The 23,003-nt window shown below is 45.0% G+C and overlaps 1 protein-coding gene across 2 annotated transcripts in view; it reads left to right on the top strand.

Moving 5' to 3' along the window:
• The window catches only part of MPPED1 (metallophosphoesterase domain containing 1), a 104,344-nt gene that overhangs the window by 72,764 nt on the left and 8,577 nt on the right, over positions 1 to 23,003 (top strand). For both annotated transcript variants that reach the window (XM_072596362.1, XM_072596361.1), the window contains exon 5: positions 22,756 to 22,871. In XM_072596362.1, coding sequence (XP_072452463.1) covers positions 22,756 to 22,871 — 116 coding nt within the window. The remainder of the gene's footprint in view (positions 1 to 22,755; positions 22,872 to 23,003) is intronic.

Below are 23,003 nucleotides of genomic sequence, written 5' to 3'. Positions count from 1 at the left end.
GGTCTTTGGGGTACCGCATTAAGCGCAGAGTGTAGAATGATCATGTATAATTCATGTCTTCTGGATTTCAGCTGGAGGTTTATTCCAGCCCCACCTCCACCCCAGTCATTTGGAGAAGAGGCAGGTGCGAGATGGTGGGACCGCCGAGACCCTCTGCAGTGTGACACTGAGCAAGTCACTTCTCTGATGAGCCTTGGGGACCACATATATACCTAACACCAGTGGGTTGGATCAGAACGTGGTAGCCTAGATCAAGAGCTAGAAGGGACTACAGAAACCACTTTACGGATGATGAAACTGAGGCTGAGGGAGAGGAAGGGACATACCGAGGTTCATCCAAATAGTCAGAACTTGAGGGGGAATTCAAATCCAAGTCACTGGCACACCACTGCCTGCCCTGACCTTTAGAGCTCCCCACAGGACATGTTTCCCCAAAACAACACTGATCAAGCAAATACTGAGTTTCTGGAACTGGGCCCTGGGGAATATGAAAACAAAACCAAAAAAATCCTCCTGCCCTCAGGAAGTGTGCATGTGTTCTGGATGAGTTACTACAGGCTGTCTACCCAAGAGATACCAGTGGTTTAGAGGGGGGAATATTAACAATGGGATGAATAAAGAAAAACCTGTAAGGGATGGCCTTGAGCTGAGACTTCAAAGGAGTGGGGCCTTCCAAGAAGCTGGGACAAACAAAGAAAGCAGCCACGTCATGGAGGGGCAGCTGAGGGGGTTGCAGCCTGCCAGGGAGGGTCTTTAAATGCCAAAGGAGGGCCTGTTTTACCCTAAGGGCAGAAGGGAGTCCCAGAACTTCTAGGGCAGGGGCATGACATGATCCAACCTAGGATCCAGGAAGGCCAACTTGACGGCTGCATGGCCATCCTTCCAGAGCTAGAGCCCTTACCTAAACCTCTAGACTTTTTTAAAAAACAATCTTTTTTTCAAGGCTTCTGGTCTCTGACTAAATTACACTGATGCTGCTGGTGATGAAAAAGGGAGACTGGGATTACCCAGCGCTCTTTGATGCTAACCCAGTTGATGAATAAACTGTTCCCTTCCTGAGGGGTCGAGCAGCCAGGATGGACCCTGGGATTAGAATTCTCCAGCCCTAGTTTGGAGGAAGCAACAACCAGAGAGAGTGTTGGCCTGGCTGCCCCATCTTCTCCAGCCCCAGTTTGGAGTAGGCTTCCTTGTGAACAGCAGTTATAATGATAGAATGTATGTAGCACTTTAGTTTCCCAAGAGCTTTCCAAATTTGATCTCATTCAATCCTTGTCATTGACGGTTAGGGTTAGAATTGGGGGTGCCACTGTTATTCCCATTTTACATATAATAAAACCCAGGCTCAGAGACAGTTGACTTCCCCAGAGAAGCCAGAAGGAACCACAGATGACATCAATTTCAGGTCAAGCTTGCAAAGAAGGCTCCTCTAAGGCCTTCCTGATGGTGACTCAGCCAGCCTCAATTTCATTTTTTTAAATGAAAATCTTCATGGAAGACATGTATTATTGGAGCCACAGCATGTTAGGATCTGCAGAGTTCCTGTTCTAGGGGACACAATCCAGGATATGATCACTTCTTGCAAATTAGGCTACTGGGGCCCAGGCAAGGCCACAACCAAACACAGCTGGTCTGGTCACACAATCCAGTCATGGGCCATGCCTTTCTGTCTTGTCACATGCCCCTGCTCCTTGATGGGATGAGGTGGAGAGTCCCATGGGTGGAGGGAGAGATAGAATGAGCTACGAGATCTTGCCCAGTGGCGAATCTGAGCTCAAGGGGTGAGACCAACCAAAGAGGAACGTGGATGATGGACCCAGAAAGAGCTCTGGGCTGGAGGTCCAAAGAGACCTGGGGCAGAATTCTAGGTGGCCTAAGACTGGTTCTTTTGCCCTTCAGCCTCAGTATTCCTCCAATCAGCATTGCCAGGTTCTGTGCTAGGCACATGGAGATGCAAAGACATTAATAAAACAGCTCCTGCCTTCAGGGTACTTCCCATGAAAACAGGAAAGATGCTGTGTACATAACAGACTAGACCAAATATTTCTAAGCTAGATATAAGGGGATGGGGTAAGGGGCAAGAAGGCTCTAGCAGGTGGGGAAAGCTCAGGAGACATGGGGTGGCAGGTGCCAGGGACCAGGAGGACTTTCAGGTGACAGATGAGATGAGAGAGGAAGAAATAAAATTAGTCAGCCCATTAAGAGGCACTTGGAGCCAGGGTGAGGCCAGGAGGAGCAGGTGGGCTGGACGGGGAGTGGGGGCAATAATCCATGAAAATCTGGTGTGCAGGGGGTTCTTTCTTCTCCCTATCTAATGCTAAGAACTAGAAATCAGTTCTTTTATGGCAAGCACACATGTGCATGCTCAAACACACACAAACACAAAGAAGGACACACACATACACACACACACATACACACACACATGGCACTTAAGGGGCGCCTATAATCTGGAATGCCCTCAACAAGTTTAAATGTAAAAATTCATTTCATTTCACAGAATCAGAAAACATTAAACCTAAGGACCTTAGAACAGGGGATGTCAGAGGGGGAGTGCTAAGTGTCATCACCTTATTTTATGGAGTGGGAAGCTGAAGCTCAGAACAGAGCCCCAACTTCCCCAGGTGTGAATGCCAACAGTGGGATATGAGTTGTCTTGAAGGAAGCCAGGCAAACCTCACTTCAACCCAACCTAGAATATCGAATGTTCTAAGGTTCCTGCCCCAACCTGATGTTCTATGTTCTAAGGTCTGCCCCTTATCAAAGCTGCTTCATTACCCTTCCTCCTCCCCACAGCAGTATTCTCAGCTGGACCCAGCAGGCCTTCTAAAGAAGAGACTATCAAAGGAAGCCAAGGGCTGGTGGTCCTTAGTGGGGGTCCAGGGACAAGTGTTCCTTCACTCTCTACAGGCCATGGTGCCTCTCTTAGGTATAATCCCAGTGCAACATCAATAAAGGCCCTTGGGATATTGAATTGGAGAGCACAGCTGTGCCCCCAGGAGACAAGGACCACCATAACTCAGTGCTGCCTATTTCACAACAAGTTTGAGGGGGTATATGGAATGGGAGGAGAGTGACATTCAGCTCCTTAATCAAGTTGAATCCAAGACTTCATTGGTGACCATAGTCAAACACTGCTTAGTGCCTAAGCTGTGAGTTGAGAGCAATCTTATCTGCCAGGATCAGGCAGAACACTCCCAGTTCCCTGCCTTTCTTCTTCTTCCCTATCCATCCCTCCCTTGTGAGGTAGGCAGACCAAAGATAACGCCCATTTTAGAGATGAGAACACCAAGACAACAAAAGGCATGAGAGTGTCTCACATGGCTGGTAATAATACCAACAGCAGCTTGACATTTGCCCTGGGAAGCTCTGGGAGTGGCCTGATTTAACAGCTCTTTGAGTGGCCTGGGAGCTCAGCCTGTCAGCAGTGATGCTGCAGTAGATGCAGCCAGAGGCACCCTGAGCTGCTGTCAAGAAAGGAGCCTGGACCTTCCATAGTAGAAGTCACAGGGGGGATTCCCTTTCAGCTTTGGCTGGGACCACCAACTTAGACCTTTCAACTCAGATTCCATGATGTAGACTTTAAGGCTTCCAGAACATTTCAGAGCAAAGAGCTCTGGTTTTGGGGTCAGCGGCTCTGGGTTCAAATGTTGCCCCCTCCTCCCCAATTACCGCCTGCGTGACCTTGGGCAACCTCTCTGAACCTCTCATCTGTCAAGGGAGGGGGTTCTTCACCTAACATTTGTGAACTTGGTTTCATAGAAAGATAGATAGATGGATAGATGGGTGGATGGATGGATGGATGGATGGATGGATGGATGGATGGATGGGATGGAGAGAGAGATGAATGGGTAGGTGGAGGGAAAGGAAAAGAAGGATATATTCTGATAACTATGTATCAATATAATTGGCTTCATTTGTGATCCCATGCATTGTATCTTATGCATTTAAAAACAGGATTCTGAAAGAGCTTCCCCAAGCTGGAGAGTGTCTCCGATACAAACAAGGTTAAAAGACATCTGGCCTAAATGGTTCCTGAGCCGCTTTCTAGCACAAGGCCTGGAATCTTAGGATCCAGTGGTCTCATCTGAGTTTCTCAATAAGCCTGTGAGGCAGATATGAAGGTGTGATTATCCTTGTTTACAGATGAGGAAATTGAGGCACAGAGAGATTGAATGTCTTGCTGAGGGTCATATGGCCAGTACATTTCTGAGGCAGGGTTTGAACCCTGATCGTCCTGCCTTCTTACATACTGCCAGTGGTGAGTCTCACCACCCATCAGAGGTCAAATTGAGACTGAAACACCTAAGTCCATGGTCGGTGTTTTGCACTCTGTCTCCTGATCCTTCAATTTGGACTCTTCCTATATTTCCCCTCCAGCATCAGAGAGTCCTTTTCTTCCTCCCCACCTGGGCACGAGCGCTCTGCATCTTCTCTGCTGTGCCAGCCAGATTCTGTCCCTGGGCAGGAGCGGGAAGTGATGAAAGTTTGATGAGAGCGACATGTTTAGACCGACGCTGCTGAAGGGGGGAGGGAGCTTCCAGGGGTTTGCAAAAGCCCCACTTGGAGTCCGATTCAGGTGGAAACTTGGCACCGGACGAGTTAGCTCGGAGCATCTTAAAGGGAGACAGAGCATCATCTTGGAGGAGAGGAGAGAGTCGGCTGTTACTCACTGCTAAGTGTTAAAAAGAAGTCTGTCTACAGACTGGATTCGTTTATTGGTTTGGGATGTGTTTTTGTCCCCATTTAACGGGAAACAGCTTTGATTTTTTTTTTAAACGTAATTGGCAGGCAGCTTGTCCATATGGTCTAATTACTTCTGGTATTTTGAAAGGGGAGCTGTAAACCTGCTGAGACATTAAACTTTGAAAAGTGGCTACTGGGCTCACCTTTCCCCAGGCTTTCCGTAGTGCGAACGCTGGGCCTCCGCCAGCTGGACATCGCTTTGGCGGCAGGACCAAGCTGCCAAAGGCTCCAGCGACGCCCAGGCGGAGGCGGGAGGGAGCCCTCGGTAGGGACCCTTCTCCCCCAATGCACACCGGAAGACTGTGAGCATTCGAGGGGCACCAAAAGCCGACCTGGCTGCTAGATCGTTCTTGTGCACTAATCGTCTGTGTGCGTGGCTGTGTTCCCTGGTGTAGGGGTAGGAAATGGGGAAACACAGGGAAGGTAGGATGTGTACAGACTGCTTTCCAAGGGCTTATCACATCATGAAATTGCAAAATGTCAGAACTGGGAAGGTCCTTAGAACAGGGAATGTCGGAGCTGAGAGGGGCCTGAGAACGTGCAGTATCTGTGCTGAGAGGGACTTTGGACCAGAGAATGCCACTGAGAGATAAAGCGAATCTTTCAAATAGAATATTAGCACTGAAAGAGACCTTAGAACCCAGAATATCAAATTTCAGTGCTAGAAAGAACTTTAGAAGAAAGTTATGTTAGTAACGGTTGAATCTTACAGCTAGAAAGAAAGAATTTTTTAATAGGTTTTTTTCCCTAATTACACGTCAAGACAATTTTTAGCATTCGTTTTTATTACTTCATAGTATTTTATTTTTCCCAATTACATGTAAAGATTGTTTTCAATATTCATTTGTATAAGATTTTGAGTTCCAAATTTTTCTCTCTCCCTCCCTTCCATCCTTCCTCCCTAAGGCAGCAAGCAATCTGATATGTTATACATGTACAATCATGTTAAACATATATCCACATGTTGTGAAAGAAGAATCAGAATAAAAGGGGAAAACCATGAGAAAGAAAAAAAAGATGAAAATAGTATGCTTCAATCTTTAGCATTCATTTTTATAAGATTTTGGGTTCCAAATTTTCCCCCTCCCTCCCTCTCTTCTGAAAATTGTAGGCAATTTGATAGGTTATACATGTGCTACCATTCAAAACCTGTTTCCATATTAGCCACAGCTGTGAAGGAAGAAACAGATCAAAGGGAGGAAAAAAATATGAAAAAGAATTAAGTGAGTGAGAAAAAATATGCTTTGATCTTCATTCAGAGTTCATCAGTTCTTTATCAATGTGGATAGTATTTTCCTTCCTGGGTCCTTTGTACTTGTCTTGGACCATTGTGTTGTTAAGAAGAGCTGAGTCATTCATAGTTGATCACACAGTGTTGCTAATACCGTGTACAATATTTTCCTGGTTCTGCTCATTTCACTTTACATCAGTTTGTAAAGTCTTCCCAGGTTTTTCTGAAATCTCCCTGTTCATCATTTCTTATTACACAATAATATTCCATCACAGTCATATGCCACAGCTTGTTCAGCCATTCGCCAATTTATGAGCATCCCCTCGATTTCCAATATTTTGCTACCATAACAAGAGCTGCTATAAATATTTTGGCACATATAGATTGTTTTCCCTTTTTTGTGATCTCAGATCTAGTAGTGATATTGTGGGATCAAAGGGTATGCACAGTTTGGTTGCCCTTTGGGCAGAGTTCCAAATTGTTCTCCAAAGTGTATTAGTGTCCCAAATTTCCCACATCCTCTCAAGATTTATAATTTTCTTTTTTCATCATATTATCCAGTCTGAAAGGTGTAAGGTGGTATCTCAGAGTTGTTTTAATTTGCATTTCTCTAATCAAAAGTTATTTAGAGCACCACTTCATATGCCTATAGATAGCTTTGAAAACTGCCAGTTCATATCCTTTGACCATTTATCAACTGGGGAATGACTTTTATTCTTATAAATTTGACTCAGTTTCCTATATATTGTAGAAATTAGGTCTTTATCAGAGACATTTGCTGTAAAAATTGTTTTCCAGCTTTCTGCTTTCCTTCTAATTTTGGTTGCACTGGTTTTGTTTGTACAAAAACTTTTTAATTTCATATGATCAAAATTATCTATTTTACATTTTGTAATGCTCTCTATCTCTTGTTTGGTCATAAATTCTTTTCTTCTCTATACATCTGTCAGGTAAACTATTCCTTGCTCTTCTAGTTTGCTTGTAGTGTCACCCTTTGTTTCTAAATCATGCACCTATTTTGACCTTGTCTTGGTATAGGGTGTGAGATGTTGGTGTATACCTAGTTTGCATCCTATTGTTTTCCAGTTTTCTCAGCAGCTTTTATTAAATAGTGAGTATCCCAAAGACTGGGGTCTTTGAGTTTATCAAATACTAAGTTACTATGGTCATTTGACTACTCAGTCTTGTGTACCTAATCTGTTCCACTGATCCACCACTATATTTCTTAGTACCAGATAGTTTTGTTGATTATTGCTTTATAATCTAGTTTAAGATCTAGTATTTCTAGGTCACCTTCCTTTGTACTGCTTTTTCCATTAATTCCCTTGATATTCTTGACATTTTGTTCTTCCAGATGAATTTTGTTAATTTTTTTTAGCTCTACCAAATAATTTTAGGTAGTTTGATTGGTATGACATTGAATAAGTAAATTAGTTTAGGCAGAATTGTCATTTTTATTATATTGGCTTGGCCTAACCATGAGCAAGTGATATTTTTCCAGTTGTTTAGATCTGACTTTATTTGTGTGAAAAGTGTTTTGTAATTGTGTTCATATAGTTCCTGGGTTTGTCTTGGCAAGTAGACTCTCAAGTATTTTATATTGGTTACAGTTACTTTAAATGGAATTTCTCTATCTCTTCCTGCTGGGATTTGTTGGTCATATAAAGAAATGCTGATGATTTATGTGGGTTTATCTTGTATCCTGCAACTTTGCTAAAGTTGTTAATTATTTCAAGTAGTTTTTTAGCTGATTCTCTAGGGTTTTCTAAGTATACCATCATATTATCTGCAAAGAGTGATAGTTTTGTTTCCTCATTGCCTGTTCTAATTCTTTTGATTTCTTTTTTTCCCTCTTCTTGCTATAGCTAATGTTTCTAGTACTATATTGAATAATAGTGGTGGTAAAAGGCATTCTTACTTCACCTCTAATCTTATTGGGAAGGCTTCTCGTTTATTCCCATTACAGATAATATTTGCTGATGGTTTCAGATAGATGCTATTTATCATGTTAAGGAACATTCTCTTTATTCCTATGCTCTCCAGTGTTTTTCAATAGGAATGAGTGCTGTATTTTGTCAAAAGCTTTTTCAGCATCTGTTGAGATAATCATACTTCTGTTGGCTTTGTTATTGATATGGTCAATTATGTTGATAGTTTTCCTAATATTGAACCAAACCTACATTCCCGGTATAAATCCCACCTACTCCTAGTGTATTTTTGCTCAAATTTTTTGCATCAATATTCATCAGGGAAAGTGGTCGATAATTTTCTTCCTCTGTTTTAGTTCATCCTGGTTTAAGTATCAGCACCATATTTGTGATATAAAAGGAGTTTGGTAGAATTCTTTCTTTGCCTATTTTTCCAGATAGTTTATATAGTATTGGAATTAATTGTTCTTGAAATGTTTGGTAGAATTCACTCGTGAACCCATCTGACCCTGGGGATTTTTTCTTAGGGAGGTCATTAATGGCTTGTTCAATTTCTTTTCCTAAGTTGGGGTTCTATTCCTGATCTGTTAGTCTGGGTCATTTATATTTTCATAAATATTTATTGATTTTGCTCAGATTGTCAGATTTATTGGCATATAATTGGGCAGAATATTTCCTAATGATTGCTTTTCATTTTTTACACTGGATATTTTGTTGTCTTTCTTTTTTAAATCAAATTAACCAATGGCTTATCTATCTTACTGGTTTTTATGTAAAACCAACTCCTAGATTTATTTACCAACTCAATAGCCTTTTACTTTCAATATTATTAATCTCACCTTTGATTTTCAGGATTTCCAATTTGGTGCTCAATTGGAGATGCTTAATTTGTTCTTTTTCTAGGTTTTTTTAGTTGCATGCCTAATTCATTGGTCTGTTCTTTTTCCATTTTGTTGATATAAGAATTTAGAGAAATAATGTTTCCCTTAAGTATTGCTTTGGTGAAGGAAAGAATTTTAGAACATTGAATGTTACCTACAAAAGGGACCTTTAGAATCCAAAGCATTGAAGATTAGAGATGGAAGCAGCCCTGGGAGAACTATTGGACAAGAACAACAAAGACTGAGAGTCTCACAGAAAACTTTTCAGTAACTTGCATTAAATGCCTGATGTTTACAATTCTGCCATCACCAAGTACCTGTCACTTTCCTCTTGGTACAGTCTGGGATCCTTCCTAGAAGAGAAGGGAATCAGGTGGAGGAGCTGGGCATGCTAAGCATGGGGATGTGGAGCCTGATGGGGGACAGGGGCTGTATGGAGGCTCTCTTCACATATTCAGGGTTGTCACCAAGGAAATTGGACATGTTTAGCTTCATCTCAGAGGACCAATTTAGACGTGACATAAAGGGAAAACTTGCTGATGATGTGAGCTGTCCCAAGGTGGGGTGGGCTGGGTTCTCCATCACTGGAGGTCTGCAGAAAAACTTTTGGTCTGGTGTAGGTGGGATTAGACAGTCTCTGAGATCCCTTCCAACTCTGAGAATCTGTGGTTCATTGATGAAATCTAAAATGTCAGAGCTGGGAGGGAGCTTAGAACAGGGACTATCAGAACAGAGAAGGTCAGAACTGGGAGGGACCTGAAAATATGGAATTAGATGAGACCCTACAACAGAAAATGTCAGGGCTGGAAGAGACTTCAGCCTATGAAACTCCAGAACTGAGGGAAAACTCAGAACATAAATTTGGGGAGGACTTAGAATATGAGACATGGAATATTAGAACCAACACTTTGATAGGTTCCTAAACTCACCTGTGTGGTCTTTCCAGACCACAACCTCTACCTTGTATGACTCTTTTCCATGACCTTCCACATCCTCCACTGATGACCCCTCAATGCAATAGAGACCCTATCATTTCTTTTTTGTTTTGTTTCATTAGATCCTTCAGGTCTCATCCATCCTCTTGGGGCAGAGAGTGATGATCTCTGTATGTCCTGGCATGGGAGGTGCCACCTCAGCTGGGCTCTGCAGGGCTGCCTTGCAGTCACATCCCTATCCACTGGGGAAATTACCTTGCATTGACCTGTGTGAGATAGATCATGGCCTCAGTCTTCGGAAAGGCTGTGGACAGATCTAGAGATTCATGAACCACTTATACTAAGTCCATGGCCTGCATGTTGTTAACCACTACATGGCCTACATGGTCCTTCCCAGCTCTAACAGCCTGTGAGTCTAGGAGAACCATGGTCCATCAGGCCACTCCCACACCTCAGAGATGCCTCTTCTTTGTTTACAGACCAGGACCAACTTCTAAAACAATGCCCTTTACCCTTCCAAACTAGAAGCCTTCCCAACACCATGTGGTTGTTACATCATCCTGGATCTGGTCCCCTTCCTGGCTTCCAGGTCTGAATCCTTATCAGAGATTCACACTAGGCCAAGCCTTACTGGCCACATTGACTTCCTGGTCCCTTCCTGGAACTTATTGACTCACATAACTGTTGCCCTTGGCTCTTCTAGCTTGTTGATTCCTAACATCCACTCCATGATCCTGAGCCTTTAGTATCCCTGGTCCCTCAGTGTTGGCCCCCTGGTTTCTGATATCCAGCACACATAAGTCACCATGAGGCTTCTCTCTTTTTGGGCCCCTGCCTCTGGCCCATCCTCCTTGCAGGCTTGCCTCTGGACCACAAGAGCATTTTCTGTACAAGGGACAAGGGCAGTTGAACAAAATAGCTTGACCTGTCTTCCCAGGACACAGAGGATGTTGGGCAGCCCAGGCTAAATGCATATAAAGTCTGTTCAGTACTTCCCTTTCCACAGCCTTGGGAGGCAGGGGCTTCAAGTATCCTTACACCTGTCTGACAGATGGGGAAACTGAGGCTCGAAGACATGGAGTTACTCACACACAGTCACACAGCCATAAATGTAGAGACAGGATTCAGACTCAAGGTTTCTGAGACTCTCCCCACATCCACAATCTCCAGATCTTCCCCTTGCTTTCTGAATGATTCTTACTCAGGGTCATAGCCTGAGAGCTGGGAAGGATATTAGAGAGTCATCCTGTCCTCTTCCCCTGACCCCCACCACTAATTGTACAGAGTCCAAGGGAAGTTAAAGGATGTGACCATCACACAAGTACTAAGTGGCAGCATCAGGATTTGAACCCAGAACCTCTGACTCCAAAACCAGGCCTTTTTTCCATTTGGCCATCTTACTTCATTAATCTATGGTTACATTAGTTTAGGGCTACCCTCCCCCAGCTGATAGTGCAAGCCCCTCTATACCTCAGTAGCTGATCTCATAGAATTGTCTCTCTGGGGCCAAACAAAACAGAGCTAATTTCTTTTCAGCAAGACAGTACCATAGCAGGTAGTGCACTGGACTTGGAGTCAGGAAGACTTGAGTTCAAATCCAGCCTAGACACTTCCTAGCTGTGTGACCTTGGGCAAGTCACTTCACCTCTATAAGCCTCAGTTTCCTCATCTGTAAAACGAAGATAATATTAGCACACACCTCCCGGGGTGATTATGAGGACCCAATGAGATGACATATGCAAAGCATTCTGGAAATCTTAAAGGACTATATAATTATTATTATAGACAGCTGCCATGTTCCTCCTGAGTCTCTAAGCCAAAGGTTCCCCAGTCCCTTCTTTTTCAAAAGCTGCCTCATCCTATTGGAAATGAACTTTAACATCCACTACCTGGGATTCATTCCTTTAACAAACACTTATTAAATACTTCCTGCATTTAGAGGACTGCACTCTGATTGAGGTTCAGTCTTTTCTGAGTCTTCTTCATCCTATTTGGTGTTTTCTTGGCAGAGATACTGGAGCAGTTTGTCGTTTCTTTCTCCAGCTCAGGCAACTGGGGCAAACAGGGTGAAGTGACTTGACCAGGGTCACACAGCTAGTAAGTATCTAAGGCTAGATTTGAACACAGGTCTTTCTGACTGCAGGCCTGGTGCTCTGTACAGTGAGCCGCCTAAGTGCTCACTCACTGACTTGTGAGATTCAAATATGACTAAGCTGTGACCCCTTGCTCATCACAAGCTGGGAAGGTAAAGAAGACCTGGACACATACATAATATGAATTAGAATATAAGTACATGAGAAAATACCCCCCCCAAAAAAGGAGAATGATGGGATATTAGAAAGAGCAAGACATCACTCCTGGCTGTAGGTGAGTTCATGAGTGAAGAGGACAGAGAAGGTTTCCCAGAGCAGGTGGCGTTTGACCTAGGTCTGGAACTAGGGGAAATTTGGAAGCAACAAAGTTGAAGAGGTTTTTCAGGCCTGATAAACTGTCTAAGCAAAACTTTTTAAAAACAACATTAAGGGGCGAAAAGGGGGAGAGGGGAGCGCTGTGTGGAGCCATCGCACATTCTAGTCACCAGACCATGGAAGGAAGGAGTAGGAACTCTGTGAGCTGACCCTCAACAGGTCTGTTGACACTGAAATGAGGAGGGCCCCGAGGCCCAGGCTGAGGAACATGGCCTTCCTCCTGTGGGCAATGGGGAGCTTCCGGAGCTAATGTAGAGAGCAGACCAAGGAGGAGAGACGAGAGACCAGGAGGAGGAAGTGATTTCCACAGTCCAAGAGTGACGGGACTCGCTAACTCAGGCTAATTAGTGGCCGCCTCTCCCCGGTCAGTTCTCACCGCTCATCTCCTTCAACACTCAACGCTGGGCCCAGAAATCTCAGCTAGTTCCCTCCTGCTTCCTCCCTCCTCCAGCCCCCACCAGTCTGCCTGCCTCCTTTCCATCCTTATCTTCCCTTTTTTCTTGTCGAGATAAAATTGATTTCATTATTTTTAAAGGGGAGGGGGAACAAAACCCCACAACGTTTTACACAAGATTAATGTTCAGAAGCGAATTGTTCACTTACGCCCCAACCGTGAGAGATGTATGAAGTCCCCAGCTCAACAAAAGATGAATGATTCTGCATGTCAGAAGAAAGGGGGAAAAATTAATTACTAATGACAAAGGACCCTGTTCTGTTGTTCCACTTCTCTCGCTTAGAAATTGCCGTGAGTGGATTGAGTGCATACTCGGGCAGGCTGGCAGGCAAAGAGGGTGCAAATACAGGAGGCCCTGGCATTATGGACAGGATATATTTATCCTGAGCAGCCAGGGACTCTGGCTCTGACCAGAGCAGACTTAAGTCTGTCCACTGCAGCAAGCATTTATTAAACACCTACTATGTGCCAGATGATGTCATCAGCTCTGGAGATAAAGAGGCAAAAGTGTAAGTCTCTACCCTCAGGAATCTTACAGTCTAATGTGGAGCCAACATGTACACACAAAGTAATGCTACTAAAATGCTACTGTTTATTAATGGCACATTTATTAATCCTGCTACATTTCTTAATGCTGCTACGCAAGCGCTGTGCTAGGTAGTACATTTCTGACCAGACTTAGGGCTTAAGATCATCCTGAGGAGGGAGGGTTCATGCTTGTTTAGGAAGAATCAGGCATCTCATGGAGAATGGAGACTGAATGGGACCTCAAAGGAGTTCTGTGGGCAGAGCCAAGAGAGGAAGACATCCCCAAGGAAGGGGAATGACGTGTGAATGAGCCAAGACAAGAGAAGGCCGACTAAGGCACCAGCTGGCCATGGCTTGGGTTGTGATGGGAGTAGAGCAAGAGGAACCAGGTAAGGCCTCCAGAAGGAGCCCTCACAAGTCAGTCTATCCATCTCTTTGAAGACATCAGCCTGGAAGTCAGTCCTGGGGGATAAACTCCAGGAAGTAAAGCTAAAAGGGCTGAAAGCTGAGACCTGAGATCTTGGTGTGATGTCAGACAAAGCACTTTCTTTGGCATTTTTAGGGTCAATACAAGACCACCACCCCCGTACCTCTGAGAGGCAGGATGGGGTAGCAGCTAGAGAAATGGTCTCAAAGTCTTGCCCTTGACACATTCTGATTGTGTGGCCCTGGGCAGGGGAACCCTCTGAGATGCCAAGTCACATAGCAGGTGCTGACCTGAAATGGTTGGCAATTCACTGGGTGTTCCTTAATGAAAAGATAATAAAATGACTAATATGGTACCCAAATAAAATAAAAGAAACGCTTCCTGGTCCCCCTGCCTTGTTTCTTAAGACTGAGGTTTCTTTTAATTGACTACTTGCATTGGCCGGAGCCCTTTCTGAATCCAAGCCAGAAGCTTCCCAGGCACTGACAGACTGAAGCATTGCAGCTGTGGGCAGCCCTTACATACATTCAGAGACCCTCCATTTTATAAAGGAAGGAAATTGAAACCCAGAGAGAGAGTGACTTGACCAGGGTCACACAAGTTCTGAGGGGCAAGGCTAGGGTGCATCTAGTCCAATCCTTCCATTATACAGAGAAGAAAACTGAGGCCCAGAGAGAAGCCATAAATTGCCTCACAAATCCTAGGCACAGAATCATGGGATTTAGAGGCATCAGCTCCAAAGGAGGAAACTGAAGCCCATCAAGTGAAAGGGACTTGCCCAAGGTCACACAGCCAAGGTGGAATTTGAACCCAGGTCCTTGGACTTCAGAGCCAATGCTCTTTCCACCATACCACACTGCCTCCCCCAAGCACATTATATGCTGTTTAAGTCACTCGAGAACAACCCCATCAATTGAGAGGGCCGTGTGCCCTGCCACTTAGAGAAAGGCATGGTCATAAAGAATGGGCTTGAGGATCTCTCTCTCTTCTCTGTGAGCATATATGCACATACATGTCACAGGAGGAGATAGAAAGCCAGGAAGCTGCCTGTGACTCAGTTTCCCCAGCCCCTGGGACTCGAGTCTTTACCCTATACCATGTAAACTATGTCCTAAGGCTTGGGGATGCTGCCTTCCACAGAAAGGACAGCGGGAGCCACAGCAAGAAGAGCTCTGATTTGTGGAAGGAGACCTCAGCTCACAGGATTTAGAACTGAAAGGGACCTTGCAGGCCAACTCGTCTAACCTTATTTTTCAGATGAGGAAACTGAAGCTCACAGAGAGAAAGGACTTGCCTAGGTCGTACAGTTTACTGAATATTTTCTCTGTCAATCTTTGAATTGCAGAAGATAGTATGAGAGAATGGACAGAAATGCTAGACCTGATTTCAGGAGACCTTGATCCAAACCCCAAGCCTAGCTCTGTGCCCCTCCCCCCACAAGTCAGTTAAGCTCTCGGAGTTTCAGTTTCCACATCTGGAAAATGGGGGTCCTTGCAACACCTATTTCTTTTAGGTAACATATGCAGAGTACGTTGTACACCTTAAATATAAGCTATTAAAATGATTCTTCTGAAGCCTTAAATGGGTGTGAAAGTTACTATTGTGATGCATTTGTGTGTTTATCTCTGTCCCAAATACGTATACAGTATGCATATCTGGATAATTCCTCTGTCTTGGTCTTTGTCACCATCTCTCCTCTCTGTCTGTCTGTTCTATCTCTTCCTTTCCCTGTCTTTATGATTGGGAGAGCAGGGAAATCAAGTCTCTCCACTTGTAGGAAGGTGAGGTCTAAGGGGTTCAAGAGCTTAATTAGACTATGCTTGAAGGTCCCCTCCACTGGTGGAAAAGCTGTTAAGGGGTTAACCTCGACGAGATTACATTGTATTCAGTGTTCTGTTAAAGTTTGAATTAATTTTTCCCATGGGTTTTTTCACATTCTAATTTTCGACTAAATGAGACATCTGTTTCAGAAAAGGAGAATTTGCCGGGGTTGCCATAGCAACTATCATTCTGGAAGAAAATTATTTCAATGGTTACTTTAGAACAGAACACTGAGAATTCAGTCCGTAAAGCTGCTTCCGACTGTCCGACCACCCTGCATCCTGTGGCCCCCAGCTCAGAGCCTTGACAGGGCCAGGGGTGGAGGGGGGACATCCTCGGGGCTCCCAGCTTCTGACAACTTCTCCATCACGTGCCAGTGTGGCCACATTTGATGGATGCTCCTCCTCCACTGGCAGTAAAAGCCTAGAATTCAGATCCTTCTTCCTCCCAGGGCCAAGATCTCAGTGGCATTTGTTAGTATGTGTGAGAGCTGACCCCCAGGGCACCCTTTACAGTTTAGGAAGTACTGTCCCTGGGAATCCACCTACAAGAGGCTTCATTTCCACCCCTCATAGATGGAACTGGACTAAATACTCTCACCAATTCTGTCCCACTTGGAAACCCCTCCATTCTAGGTGGGTTGTGCAGATGGAGAAACTAAGGCTCAGAGATGGGAAGTCACTTTCAGTCACATATCTGGTAAATGGACCAACAAGGATGTCACAAATCTCAGGGCCAGAGCCAGAAGGGCTATCAATGAGAGGTTTAAGGGAGATGACCCCTATCCAGCACTAAATCTGTGTACCCACGTTCCAACACAACCCTTTCATTTTATACAGGAGAAATCTGAGGCTGTCACACAAATAAGTGGCAGCCAGGTTTTCAACTGAGATCCTCTGATGCCAATTCCAGCATGCTTTCTAAAAAGCCACGTTCTCCTGACCTAAAGCCTAAGTCTTCTAATTCTCAAGCTTTGGGTTCCTTCTCTTCCTCCATAACATCTAGTTTACCTGGTCCCACTGGTAGGAGATGATTTTGAAATCCTTTCCCCTTCCCAGGATCCAGGTCTTTGCTCCTAGACCCATCTCAGGTGCCATTTTTAGAAGCTGGAGTTTAGTGGTTACATGGACCCTGGAATATGGAGGTGGCATGAAAATGATCCACTCTTTCCCACTCAGGCACCAAGGCTGTCACTGGCATGCCCAGGGTCCAGGGATCTAAGCAAACCCACCAAGTGATCACCAGTTTTCCTGGTTACTGGCTAAATTGCACAATCAGAACCCAGGGATTGTTTTCAAGCAGACTGAGGCTGCCAAAGTAATTTTTTCATTTTTTTCCTTTCCATGTGAAATTTTGATAGTTGATTTGTAATGATAATTTCATAGGAAGGGAGTTGAGGTTTGATAAAATCCCCCTACACTCCTCAAAATGGCTAGATTTCTAGGCTAATCACTGGGAAGAAGACACCTCTCACTCTCTCCTTCCTTTTCTCTTGCTCACTCCCCTGCTCCATGCTTCTTAGTTTGAAGCCCCATGTGGCCCCAGCACTGAATTCTTTCAGGGGTTCGGGTATTCCTTGGGAATGCCTCTTGCTTTGTGGCTGTACAAGGATGGATAGTCATGGGAGGCTCTGGAATGCTCAGTCTTTGCATTGATGTCTGACTCCCTGTGCACCACTGCAGCACCCTCTGGGCTCTGCCTTCTTTGGCCCCCTCCACTCCTCCAGGAGGCTAGATGAGCAGGAAATTGGAACTGAAGGAGGGAGAGAGAAACCCAGGAAAGGAGGGGACAGAGAAGCCGTGTGGTTTATTAAAACAGTGATATATTTGAAGTAAAAGGAGCTGGATTCAGGTGTCACAAAATTCTAAATCTTACTGTCTTTGTAAATGTAAGCAATCATAAGCATGGTACCCCAGAAAAAAACTCCTTCCCTGGAAGGAAAAAAGCTGGGGAAGTCCCACCTCTGATCATTAAAATCCATGTGACCTTGAGCAAATCATTTCAGCTCCTTGGGCCTCAGTTTCCTTATCTGTAAAATGAAGGAGCTAGCTTAGATGGATTCCAAGGTCTCTTCTATCACTACATCTATGATCCTAGGATCCTTCCTGGGCCTCAATTTACTCATCTGTGAAATGAATGTGCTGCACTCCATGATGCTTAAGATCCTTCCCAGCCCTGATATTCTGTGTTTCAAGGTTCTTTATATCTCTGACAATCCGTGTTCTAAGGTCTCTTCTAGCTCTGATCATCTGTGATTCCTGGTGCTGTTAATTTCAAGTCCCAGACTGGTCACTTTCCCAGGAAAACCCCCATTCTATCACAGCAGGCTCCTCATTAACCCTAGGCAAGAGCAGCCCTTCCTTGGGCATCATCCCTCATGGGGTGCCAGAAGCCTCCTCCATTCCTTCAGTTCGTTGGGATGAAATAAATTGTCTGAGATATTTTCAGTTTCTCTTTGAAAGAGAGAGAAAAACTCCTTCCCCTCCATCTTCACGGAGAATCTTAAAAATAACTTATTTCCATGCTGATGATGCCTTTTCCAGGCTTGTAAATATTTGATTAGATTTCTCCAATACGAATCCTGCTTTTTAGAAGGCTTCTCTAGTGTAGCTCGGTGCCTTTCTCCTCTCCCTGAGGGTTAGCAGGAAGCACTGGCTGCCCATTTCCAGCTGCCAGGGACAGCGAGAGACAGGATCCAACTCAAACAGCCTTTTATCGGCTGTCCCAGGATTTCCTGAGTACAGCCTAGGCAGGGAGAGTCAGAGGAGGAAACTGAGGCCCAGAGAGGGCAAACCTTCCAACCCAGTTTCTCCTTGTACCATCCCGCTGCCACGTCTCGTCACATCCTGGTCACATCACCTCCTGGGTTATCATATCCCAGAATGATGGAAATGTAGGAATGGGAGGACCTTCAAGGTGATCGAGTCCAACCTCCCCCTGACCAAGAGTACTTTCTTGGGGTTGTCAAAGAGGCATCATTGAAGTTTTATGGACCCTCATGACTTGATGTCTGATGAAGCAGAGAGGTCAACTCCCCAGAGACCACCAGGCCCTCTTCTGACTTCCTCTCATCTGGTGCATGGACCCCCAAAAGTCCCTTCCATGGACCTCAACCACAGTACGGGGGAGGGGGAAGGTCCCCATCTCCACACACAGTCAAGCCGTAAGGTTGCTAGAGTAGAGTTTCTTGTCAATCTCCTTCCTATGGAGCCCAGATTCCCTTTATAGCTCTGTGGTCAGTATAATTTACTATGATTATTTTTTTCTCTTTTTATAGAACCAGAGAACTGCAGAGTTAGAAGGGATCTCAGAGGGCATCTCATTCCCCCCTCTCTTCAAAGTGCAAATCGCCTCTTCAGTGTTCCCCACAAGGGGTTAGCCAGTGTCTACTAGAAGTCTGCTAGTGATGGGGAACTCACTACTCCAGGCAGCAACCCATTCCATGTTGGACAGCTCCAGTCATTAGAAAGTTCTTCCTGATACTGAACTAAAATCTGCTTTTGGAGAAAGTCTCCCTGTCTGGATACTTGGGTCTCCAGAGCCAAACTAATCTTCCCAGAGACCCCTTGGCATTCATTATAATCCTCACCATAACCCTTTGAGGGAGATAACAGAAATACAACTGTCCCCATTTTGCAGATGAAGAAACAAAGACTCCAAAATAATAGCAGGCATTTTACAGCACCTGGAATACATCCTGCGTTTGAGCCTTTTCACAACCCTATGAGAGTGACTCTATAGCTATTAATATCCCCATTTGACAGACGAAGGAAATGGAGGCTGAGAGAGGGTCAATGATTTGCCCAGGGTTATGCAGCGAATTAGTGCCAGAGACAGGATTTGAGTTCAGCCTTCCTGACTCCAGTCCAAACCACTTCCCTTCCCACCAGGATACTTCTCCCTCTTCTGAGTGTCCTCCTTTCATGTATCTGGAGATTCAGCTCCTCCAGGCTCATTTACTTAAATAGTCCTAATGTGCCTTTGGATCATCCATCATTCTAGTAGGGAGAATTTGTATCTCCTTCCTTTGCCAGGCCAGCTCTATCTTCAAAGAGATAGCCATCCATACTTGGATAGTAACTACACTCCCTACCAGCCAAGGGCCATGAAAGAAACAAATCTTCACAACTTGCCTTAGGCTCTCAGCCCCATGTTCAGACTCTACATCTTTGGACTCAGGCCCCTTCTTGCCCAGTGTGCCTCACTCTCCAATTCGAGCTCTTAGTCATCTTTACAAAGCCCCTTATCTAGGGACTCGCAGCTAGTAAGTATTGAAAGCATGATGTTCACTGGTCAGACTCATCTTGGGCTGCTTCCATGAGCACTGACTGAAAAACCCTCCTCCTAGACCTCAAGTCCAGGGAGTTCTTCTGCATCAAGATACCTGTTTGTAAGGGACTGGACCTCAGTGACCACTAACCCTGGAGAAGCCATGATGTAGAAGAAAGAGCAGTCCTAGAATTAGAGGCTGACTCTAAATTCCTGTTGTCTCCCTGTTTCCTCCATCCTTCCCTCTTCCACTACTTCTCCCAGCTTGAGTCCAATACTATAATGTGGGGGAAAGATCCTAGCCCCATGTCTTTGCCAAGAACTTGCCATGAGGCCTTTGGGCAAGTCACTGACTTGCCATTGAATCTGATCATTCTGACCTTATTCAGGGCCAGGCTGGATGAGATGAGGTCCAGGAGCCTCCCCAGATTCATAGAATGTCTTCCTCTCTTCTTCATTCCTTTCCATGGCCTCATATTCTGTGATCTCACAAAGTCCCCCACCTGAAAGGACAGGATTAGAGAGGAACAAGTGGGATGATATTCCATCGTACTCTTCAGGTTCAGTGTGTAAATCAGACTTGAGTGCTCTCCAGGGAGACATTCCTGAACCAGATAGTGGTTGAGTTCCAATTACAGCCCCAAGGCCTGTGATGAGGACCCCATTGAGCAATTTTCCATCAGCCAGAAGGAAGCAGAAAAAACCCAAGTTACTCGTGGAGCAGGTGACACCCTGAAGCTGGAGGAAGGGGTCTGCTCTGCATGAGCGTTGGCCCCCATTTGCAGCTGCCTTCTGCTTGCTGAGGGGCAGGCCCATTTAAAGACTTGAAAATAGTTCTAGGATCATAGATGCTGAGTTGGAGCAACTTTGAAGGTCAAGTTCTGTTCTCTTATTTTAAAGGTGAAGAATCTGAGGCACAGAGAGGTCCTATGATGAGATTTGAGGGGTCATTCAAGCCCAGGGCCCTCAGATTCCCCAGACTCCAAGGCTTTATCCATGGTACTATGCTGCCCTCCATCATTCTATCGATGCACATTCATTAAACACTTGGCGATTGGGAAGTGCTTGTTGTAACAGTCCTTTGAGGGTAAGAGGTCATTATTTCCATTTTATGAACGCAGAGAGAGCTTGGAGTCACACAGCCATTAGACAGAACTGTATTAATTGTAACAAAATAGAATGCAATACAATATGATGTAATGTAGTATCTGGTCCTGTGACCAAGACAGAAATGGAACCAAAGTCATGTGACTCCAAGTCCAGCATGCCTTCTTCCACCCTACCTCACCCACACACTGCTCTTCGTTGGGGTCCACCCTCCTTCTGCAGACACAGATTGTGATGCCCCTTGTCTCCATGCCTTGGTCAAACACCCAATAGTCGGCAAATGGCTTCCTACTTTATGGTGACTGATGTCTACCCTCAATTCTTCTCTCTCTCTGTCCTTCCCTCCCTCCTTCCCTCCCAATAAGAGTGAGACCTCAGAACATTGTATCTCAGTCAGTCTGTGCCATTCATACTAGGGATCAAGCCCTGCAGATACTGTGGGGCTGCAAAGAGACAGGGGAGAAACAAGTATATGAGAGGGTTAGAGGTGCCTGCAGTTCTGGGTAGTGTTTAGGAACGGCAAGAGGGAGCATCATGGCTGACGTTGTTCAGTTTAGGGATCCAGAGACTGCTTTAGGTTGGTGATTGATGGAGCGCCTAAGCTTTCACCTTTGCTTCTGTATTCTCAAAACTTTGCGCAGTGCTTGGCACATAGGAGACACAACCATCAAACATTTGTTAAGTATCTACTGTATGCTGGGCACTGCACTAGACCCTGGGAATATAAAGACAAGAATGACATAGTCCTTGCCCTCAGAGAGCTGACTTTCTTTTGAGGAGACACCACATGGACATATAAGTGCACACAGAATAGCTCCTAAGAACCTGGTGCTGGGACCAACAATGACAAATCTATGGCCATTGAGTTGGGCTAGGTTGAATTGAGTGCCATTGAGAGCCCTGGTTGTGAGCTGATGGTGAGGCTGGCAAGTGCTGAGCAGAGGGCTGCATTGGAGAACCACAGGGGAATGTGTTGGAGGAGTTAGTGAGTGTGATTTTGATGGTTATGCAAAAGAGGAGAGACCAAGAGCTTAACAGGGTGAGTGTGACTCTGGTGGGCCCTGGCTGTACATTGGGACCCAAGGAGAAAGTCTGAATTCAAGGATAATGACTAAGAATGATGTTGGTAACTGCTACTAAAGATTATGGAGATGAAATGAGATAATGTGCCTGAAACACTTGGCCAACTTTCCAGTCCAATGCAGAGGAACCTTTTTTGACTTGGACCTGCGATGTCATTGTGGTGGTGGAAGCTGGCACGCTCTCCTCTGAATCCTAGAATGCTGCCTAGAAATGTGAGAGGTCAAGGGCCAAAATCTCACAGCCAATATGGAGCAGGGAGAGGGGGTGGAGGGAGAGAGAAAGACAGAGAGACACAGAGAGAGACAGAGATAGAAGGAGACAGAGAGAGAAAGGAGAGACAGAGAAGACAGAGAGAAGGAGAGGGAGACAGAGCAAGAGAGAGAAATTGATTTGGATTTTTATATTATATATGATATACTGCATATGCATATATACACACATACATATGTGAGTACGTTTGTATTTTATACATAATCTACTGCATATGTATATATACATATGCATACGTGTGTGTGTGTGTGTGTATATATATATATATATATATATGTATATGTATATGTATGTATGTATATCCATTCTCTGGTGTCCTATTTCAAAAGCCTGCTTGCTCTGTGGGCTCCTGCCTCTCTTAAGTGTGAGCTGTGCTCTCTGCAAGATTTCCCCTTGTGATGAATAAAGACTCATGTGCAGGCCTTGCTGGTGTGCATACAAGTACAAGTGTACTTCCTTGAGTACGCTGACACACATGTTGCCTGCCCCTGTGCAAATGTATACTCTCAAATTCCAGTGATGCTCTGGGACCTGGTTCAGTGAAAGCCCAGATGCTGGTGTCCAGTAGTTCCGTCAGCTCACTCTAACCCTTCCCCTCCTCTTTTGGCAGGCAACCCTGGTTCTATGGCTGGGGCTTCAACCTACCCCGAGGACAGGCTCTGTTGGAGAAATGGAATCTGATCCCTGAAGGAATAGACATTCTTATAACGCATGGACCTCCCCTGGGTAAGACTCAACCAGCTTCAGCACTGAAGCCACAGAGAGTGCGCTGTGGCTCTTCTGAGGGTGATGGGAAAAGGGGCAGCTGGGGAAGTGAGGGAAGGCCTGTCAAATCATAGGATATTGAAGCTAAGAGGG

The sequence above is a fragment of the Notamacropus eugenii genome, chromosome 3, assembly GCF_028372415.1.
Source record: "Notamacropus eugenii isolate mMacEug1 chromosome 3, mMacEug1.pri_v2, whole genome shotgun sequence".
Lineage (NCBI taxonomy): Eukaryota > Metazoa > Chordata > Mammalia > Diprotodontia > Macropodidae > Notamacropus > Notamacropus eugenii.
Note: the sequence above shows the minus strand (reverse complement) of the source record. Positions and strands in the feature narration are given on the sequence as shown.